Source organism: Myotis brandtii, unplaced genomic scaffold, assembly GCF_000412655.1.
Source record: "Myotis brandtii unplaced genomic scaffold, ASM41265v1 scaffold540, whole genome shotgun sequence".
Classification (NCBI taxonomy): Eukaryota; Metazoa; Chordata; class Mammalia; order Chiroptera; family Vespertilionidae; genus Myotis; species Myotis brandtii.
Window position 1 is genome coordinate 1,586,156 of NW_005369990.1, and position 8,417 is coordinate 1,594,572.

At 39.9% G+C, this 8,417-nt stretch overlaps 1 protein-coding gene across 4 annotated transcripts in view; it reads left to right on the forward strand.

Annotated features, from left to right (window-relative positions):
- DOCK7 (dedicator of cytokinesis 7) overlaps positions 1 to 8,417 on the forward strand; it is a 164,254-nt gene that overhangs the window by 132,769 nt on the left and 23,068 nt on the right. For all 4 annotated transcript variants that reach the window (XM_014549256.1, XM_014549257.1, XM_014549258.1 and 1 more), the window contains 4 exons: positions 2,400 to 2,558; positions 3,214 to 3,314; positions 4,220 to 4,412; positions 5,999 to 6,142. In XM_014549256.1, the coding sequence (XP_014404742.1) occupies positions 2,400 to 2,558; positions 3,214 to 3,314; positions 4,220 to 4,412; positions 5,999 to 6,142 (597 nt within the window). The remainder of the gene's footprint in view (positions 1 to 2,399; positions 2,559 to 3,213; positions 3,315 to 4,219; positions 4,413 to 5,998; positions 6,143 to 8,417) is intronic.

An 8,417-nucleotide genomic window follows, 5' to 3' on the forward strand; every position in this document is an offset into this window, starting at 1 on the left:
ATGATTTCTAGATTTTTGGCTTGAATGAGTACATGAATAGTAGCACCATTCATTTAATCAATAAGAAGAGAAAGTATTTTAGTGTTAAAATTGCGGTACCCATGAGACACATCCAGATAGAGCCATCTAGTAAAATATAATAGCCTGGAACTCTAGAGAAAAATATGAGCTATGAAGACATAGGCATGTATCTATACTAGTCAAAAGCAAAGAAATGGATGAGACTATTTAGAGTATGACAAGTAAAAAGGTTTCTTGCCAGGCTGGCGAGGCTCTGTGGTTGAGTGTCGACCTATGAACCAGGAGGTCACAGTTCTATTCCCGGTCAGGGCACGTGGAGGCTCAATCCCCAGTGGGGGGCATGCAGGAGGTAGCCGATCAATGATTCTCTCTCATCATTAATGCTTCTATCTCTCTCTTCCTCTCTGAAATCAATTAAAAAACATTTTTTTAAAGTTTCTTGACAAAATCTTTGGTATCAAAAGAGTGGATAAAAAATAGGAAAATCAGGATAAAGTGGTACCACTGAAGATAAGCTAGGAAATTTTAAATAATACATTTACATATACAAAGATGTCAAATAGAATTTTGACAAAAATACCTTCAATTTGAAAATTACTATGTTATTATTGATAACCTCTTAAAAATAGTTTCATAGTGGGAATGGTGAAACAAATAAATTTACACTAAAAATGGAAGAACATAAACTCTCTTATAGGCATTATTCTAAAGATTCTACTTTTAAGTTACTTTATGAATGATTTGTGTTAAATTATTTATGTCATAATAATGGACTTAATGAAATGGGCCAGAGTTTAAAGACCATATCTATCATTTAAGAATTTTGTGATGGCCCTAGGTGATTTGGTTCCGTGGATAGAATATCAGCCTCCGGTCGCGGCACTGGAGGTCCCAGATTCAATTCCAGTCAAAGGTCCATACCTTGGTTGCAGGCTTGATCCCCTGCCCTGGTCAGGGCATGTGCAGGAGGCAACCAATCCATGTGTTTCTCTCACATTGATGTTTCTCTCTCTCTCCCCATCCCTTACACTCTTTCTAAAAGTCAATGGAAAAATATCCTCGGTTGAAGATTAACAAATTTTATTTTTTTATTTTATTTTTTTAAATTTTATTTATTTATTTTTTAATATATTTTATTGATTTTTTTACAGAGAGGAAGGGAGAGGGATAGAGAGTTAGAAACATCAATGAGAGAGAAACGCCGATCAGCTGCCTCCTGCACACCCCCTACTGGGGATGTGCCCGCAACCAAGGTACATGCCCTTGACCGGAATCGAACCTGGGACCTTTCAGTCCGCAGGCCGATGCTCTATCCACTGAGCCAAACCAGTTAGGGCAAGAATTAACAAATTAAAAAAAAAAAAAAAGAATTTTGTGATGATTGGTTAAGCTCTTTAGTCTGTAAAAATTGTGTTATTATTAATAACATTGTATATAATAAAAGCCTAATATGCTAAGTGTCTTGTCGTCTGGTGACCGGTCGACTGTTCAACCAATCTAAGTGTAATATGCTAATGATATGCTAAGGCTGCTTAATTGCTCTCTATGACGTGCACTGACCACCAGGGTGCAGATGGTCTGACTGGTAGGTTAGCTTGCTGCTGGGGTCCGGCCAATTGGGACTGAGCGAGATGTGCCGGACATCCCTGGAGCTCTCCCGTGGTCCTTTTCCGGCTGGCCAACCTCCCGTGTCCCTCTACGGCGACCCCAATCGGGACTGGGCAAAATGGGGCCGGACACACCCTGGAGCCCTCCCCAGCCCGATTGTGCACCACAAGGGTCCCTCAGCCTGGCCTGCGCCCTCTCACAATCCAGGACCCCTCGGGGGATGTCGGAGAGCCAGTTTCAGCCCGATCCCACAAGCCACTCCCCTCAAGAGGCTCCCCCCTCCCACTCCCCTCGTGCCACTCCTCGAGTGGGGCCAGGATGAGCAGGAGCGGCAGGTAGGAGCTGCAGGCAGTGTTGGATTGCGGGTTTCAGCCCTATCTCCACAGGCCACCCAGAGGGGCCCCACCTGTGCACAAATTCGAGGTTTCAGCCCTATCCCCACAGGCCACCCAGAGGGGCCCCACCTGTGCTCAAATTCGTGCACTGGGCCTTTAGTATTTCATAATAGGTCAATGTTAAATCTAGGCACAACTTCTAATTTAACTGTAAAACATGGCACTTTTAAAACCCTGTTCTGTAGCATATTGTTCACAGCAAAATTGTAAGTTTTATGTTCTTTTTAAAATAAGATTTTAATATGCATATCTCATTACTTTTTAAAAGTATTTTGCTTAGAGTGGTATTTTTTTTCACTAACTAACCTTTTCTTTTAGACTGTTCCTTTAAGCTCTCCTATATTAAATGGTAACCTGACAATTTCTCTGTTACAGAACTTTGCCAGGGTTAAAATGCAGGTAACCATGTCACTATCTTCCTTGGTGGGTACATCTCAGAATTTTAATGAAGAATTCTTAAGACGTTCTTTGAAGACTATCTTGACCTATGCTGAAGAAGATCTGGAATTGAGAGAAACAACTTTTCCTGACCAGGTCAGAAATGCCACTTTCTAGATCATTAATTGAAAAAGGATTGTAAAATAGGCACTTTCCCAAACTGTTAAATCAATCTTTGTTTTTTACTGGAGGAACCTGTATTTTTCTTTCAATCCACATATCATATGCCATAGACAGGGATGAATTTTTTATTTCAATAAGCTACTCTTCCTTCTTGGATTAAATAAAGAAGGGTTTAATTCTGTGTATTTGTCACAGAAAGAACAGTAGACAGGCAGTATGGGCAACCAAAAAGTTTTATGATGAAACGTTATTTCCACTTATTATTGAAATAGTAATTTGCCTTAAAAACTAGAGTTTTCTACAAACTACCTTTTGGGAGAATCAGAAACATAGGAGAGAATTATATTTTGTATTCTTTTTTATATCTATTCTATCCCTATATTTTATTTCTACTTATAGTTCTACTTGTTTCCAAGTGAAAGAACTGAAAAAAACAAACAGTCTGCTGAGGAATTTGTGGAAAGTTTAGTACCCTTACCCCACCATACTCCAGCAATTCCACTCTTAACTATATCAATTATTTGTTTTGAAATCTTCAGATACTCTTCGGAAATATCTTCTAAACTAATTTAGTAATTGTGAATGAATGGCAATTGAAGAATGTTTTTCATATAATTCTCTGCTGCAGGTCCAAGATTTGGTTTTCAATCTTCATATGATCCTTTCCGATACTGTTAAAATGAAGGAACACCAGGAGGATCCTGAAATGTTGATTGATCTAATGTACAGGTACCATTTGTTTGGTTCACATATAATAGCTTATATCATGGGCTTAAATTAGTAAGACACAGGAAACATTAGATAAAAAAATACAAATATTAAGTGATTTCCTAATGGTAGATTGAAAAGTAAAAATACACTTTTTTAAGGCTGCTTTTTTACATCCCTTGTGTACCCCTTCTTTTAAGAACTATGCATAATTGTTCAGTATATTTATTGATTATCAAAAAACGAGAGGGTTTTAAAAAATAATCAGAACACATTTAACACCTTGGCGTCTTGGGCCCTAGACTTCCTTAAGAAGGCTCAAGAACCCTATTTTAAATGTAAAAATCAATCCTTTAGTAATATTTATCATAACCATTTTCCTGACTATAAATATGGTTATGCTATAGATTATGTCTAGGGGCACATTTTGAGAATTTTGTCATTCCTATTATATGTTGAAAGATGTAAGTAAAACTTGAGGCTTTTTCTTTGCCACATGACCCTCTCTTTTCACAGTTTGGAGTTCTTTAAAGAGCACAAATAAGACCAATATATTTATGTCTTTTTTTCTTGAATATAAAACGTTTTTATGTTTTTTCATAATGAACACATAAATTCTCATAGTTTTCCCTTATTGTTTTAATAGCCAGATTTCAATATGGCATGTCTATTTTTAGTACTTCCTCCCCCCCCCTCAAAAAAAAAACTGATATTGCCCATTCCATGGGCCCACAGCTCTTTTCTCTAAGCATACACAAAGACATTTCCATTCCCCTAAAAACCTTGTCTTAATTGCTTGGGTTTTTTGTACCTTAATTTCCCTCACAGGGAAATTTGTAGGTAAACACTACCAGGAAAAAGCAATCTAAACTCCCTTTCAGCTTAGGAAGCAAATGCTGATTGGGGAGAATTTCTGTTCTGTTTAGAATTGCCAAGGGCTACCAGACCTCTCCGGACCTGCGACTGACCTGGTTGCAGAACATGGCTGGCAAGCACTCGGAGCGCAGCAATCACGCTGAGGCTGCGCAGTGCCTGGTCCACTCAGCAGCACTGGTTGCGGAATATTTGAGCATGCTGGAGGACCGCAAATATCTCCCTGTGGGGTGTGTAACATTTCAGGTAGGAATCTGCCAGACTTACATTAAATCGAGGTATGCCCTTTTTTGGTTGTAATTTTTTTCCCTGGTGTTTAGATGAATTCGTCTGGAAGGGAAAGCATAACGATGGAAGGTATGGGAGTACTTCTTGCTAATTCTCTCCACATGGTCTTACCTCTGCATTACCAGTGCCGTGTATGTTTTTTCTCTTTGCCTAAAGTACTATGGACTTTATGTCATCTATGGAATACACTCAAAATACTGAGAATCAAAATTCAGTAGAAACTCTTCCTTGGCTTTTACTGAACACACCAGATAACCAACATTCTCCATCCTCTGTATAAAATATGCTAATACCTCGCTCAGAAGTGATAGTTTACTAGGGTTACATACCTCTGATTCACTAGTTGAATTCTTTGCTTACAAAGAGTCAGTTATGTGTTACTTTTCTTAAAAACCTGTTATGCCAGGTTTGGAAAATGTCTAATTTTGATTAAATATTATATGCTCTGATGAAATCCAAATGCAAAAAGAAAGTGAATTATTGTTTCTTTGAAAACTAGGTCGAATGATTTGCAAAGACTTGATAAAAGTGAGTCTCCAGAACAGTTGAGTTAATTTTGGACCCGATGGATATAAAAGATTTCAGGAAAAGCTCCTAAAAATCTAAAATAATTTTATAAACTTTTTAAGTTCAGATTTTTACTCTACTTTATAAAAACTGAAAATATTAAATAATGGTTGCATTATGGGTATTTAGTCAAGAGTACATACATGGAACTCTGATCTCGAGGCCCATACACAAAGAAAAGGTCTTAGACTTACTTGAAAAATTGACAAATGAGTGTATATCTACTGTCAGTGTTTACATTAAATTAAAATATTTAAGGTATATATTTATCATTTCTTTTTTAGAACTAATGATTGATCCCAATCTTAGGGAGTAAAGGTTTTTTTTTATTATACCTGAGTTTTTTATTAACTCAATGTACGTTGGGCAAATCAAAGAGACCATATGGTTTTTTGTACCTTAATTTCCCTCATAGGGAATTTTGACAAGATCAATTAAATACTATTTAAATCTCCTTAGATGTCCTATGTCATATTAATATTTTTCTTAGCCCATGATTTTAAAAAAATTTATTTCTCACAACTTTTTATTGATAGAAAAGTTTTCTTGTCATCTTGTCATTTTACTGTCATCTCCAAAATTACAAAAAGGTTTTGGAGATTTGTCTTTTCTCTGTGCATAGACTACCTATAAAATTTTTTTTTATTGATTTCAGAGAGGAAAGGAGAGGGAGAGATAGAAACATCAATGGTGACAGAGAATCATTGATCGGCTGCCTCCTGCACCCTTCTTGCCCCTCTACTCGGGATCAAGCCTACAACCCAGGCATGTGCCCTGACCAGGAATCCAACCATAACCTCCTGGTTCATAAGTCAATGCTCAACCACTGAGCCACACTAGCCAGGCTGACTAACCCTTTTTTTTTTTTAACCTAAGCTGATAACTATATTTTATCTTAAATTACTTCTTCATATACATCTTCTATGCTAAGAAATTAATTCCATTTCACAAACCTTTTCGATTTTTTTTCTCCCTAGAATATTTCATCTAATGTTTTAGAAGAGTCTGCAGTCTCAGATGACGTTGTATCTCCCGATGAAGAAGGCATCTGCTCTGGAAAGTACTTCACTGAGTCAGGACTTGTGGGATTGCTGGAGCAAGCAGCTGCTTCTTTCTCTATGGTGAGTGACTCATGCTCATTCTCTTTCCCCAGTTACATACCTCTGGATTATTAGTGATGTGTATATTTATTCTCTCTGCTTATGATCCTGCTTTCCTTTACAATAGTTTTCTCTGAGTACCTTAAGAACTATCTAGGAATAAATCTTCTTCATCAATTTATTATTGCTTACTCACCTATTAATCTATTAATCTTAATAATCTGCCACTTTTAGTGTTTTTTATTTGCTTGTTTATGCACCAACCCTTAATCTACAACAGATTTTTATTGTTGTTTATAAAACTTTCACCACCAAACAGAACAGAATTTTATTAAAAAAAAACACAGAACAGAACAAAACAAGGACTCTACACGATTTCAGTTCCTGCTTGGGTAGACTGGCATGGCCTGTGTATTAGATGAAAGGGAGAATCTGTTTGAGTGTGTTGAGTATCACCCTGGTACTCAGGAAGATCATGGTTTCTCATCTCATTGGTTGCCCTATTGGTAGGTGTTAGGGGCCTGGAGCTCACATATCAGGAATTTCATGAACTACATTCTAGATCCCTGTGTGACCTACTCTACCATGCTTTAACCCCAATCCTGTCCCTCCACATCTGTATGTGAAAAATTTCAGTATTCATGTGGCTCTAGGATGGGAGAGAGGAGAGATAGCTAGCTGAATCCCCTTCTTTAACCAGGGTGATAGGGTCGCCTACTTTCTGTGACTTTTCTGCTGAGTGTTTAGTGTCCCAGCACCAAGGTTTAGGAGGCAGTGGGGTACATGTTAGCGTAAGATGGTAGCTTGAGTTAATATGCAATGCTGCCCCAACTTCCCCATTGCACCACGATTAGAAATTGGTCATTTCTTCTCTTGACCTTAGCCCTACCTTGCAATACATTGGTTAAGGGTATAGATTTAGAAGGCATACAGCCAGAATTCAAGTCCTGGCTCTGCCACCTTAGTAATTAAATCACTTTAGGCACTAATTACTCAACCTATTGGTACCTTACATTTCTTACCCATAAAATGCATCTAGTAATAGTACCTACCTCATAGGAATGTTGTCAGTATTAAATGAGTCAATATATGTAATGTGGCTCCAGATTAGTAATAATGTGTGCTGAACCACTGAGCTGCACTAGCCGGTTGACTATCCTCATCTTCATTGTATTGGCACTTAGAACCAGGTAATCTGAATATAATGATCCTTAGCCCAGCCAGTGTGGCTCAGTTGGTTAGAGCATCGTCCGTGCATGGAAAGGTTGCTGGTTAGATTTCCAATCAGGGCATATACTTGTGTTTTGGGTTTGATTCCTGGTCAGGACTCATATGGAAGGCAACTGATCGATGTCTCTCTCTCTCTCTCTCTCTTATGTCCTCGGGTAAGGATTTAGAAGAAGAATAATTTAAATAAATAAATATAATTCTTAGACTCTAAGGATGTTAGGTGTTGGTCCACTTTAAAATTTTTTGTCTTTGAGAACCTTGACAGTCCTGATTTCCCTGGATTTCTGCTCCACGAGTTTCAATATAATTGATCTGAACTAGCAGGGGGGAAAGGTTTTTTGCTATCTAATCTAATAAAAGAGAAACATGGTAATTAGCCATACAACCGCTACCCTTCCCATTGGCTAATCAGTGAGATATGCAAATTAATCGCCAGCCAAGATGGCGGCTAATTTGCATATGTTGGCTCCAAGCCACTGACTGAGGCTTTAGGCCTGGGTAAGGGAGGAGCCAGCCAGCGATCATTGAGCCAGCGATGGTTGATGGCGGCGATGGCGGGGGAACCGGGGTGGAGCCAGCCAGGGATCCTTGATGTCGGCGGCGGCAGGGAGCTGGGGGTGCCCTGGCCCAGGCCTAACGCCTCGGCCTGAGGCTTTAGGCTTAGGTCGGGGAGGAGACAGCCAGCCAGCGATTGTTGATGGCGGCGGAGGCGGGGAACCAGGGCGGAGCCAGCCAGTGATCATAGATGGCAGCGGTGGCAGCAGGGAGCTGGGGGTGCCTGGCCCAGGCCTAAAACCTCGGCCTGAGGCTTTAGGCCTGGGTCAGGGAGGAACCAGCCAGCGATCATTGATGGCGACAGCAGTGGGAACCGGGGCGGAGCCAGCCAGCGATCATTGAGCCAACGATCCTTGGTGGCAGCAGCGGCAGGGAGCTGGGGGTGCCCTGGCCCAGGCCTAAAGCCTCAGCCAGAGGCTTTAGGCTTGGGCCGGGGAGGAGCCAGCCAACGATTGTTGATGGCGGTGGAGGCGGGCAACCAGGGTGGAGCCAGCCAGCGATCGGCTGCAGC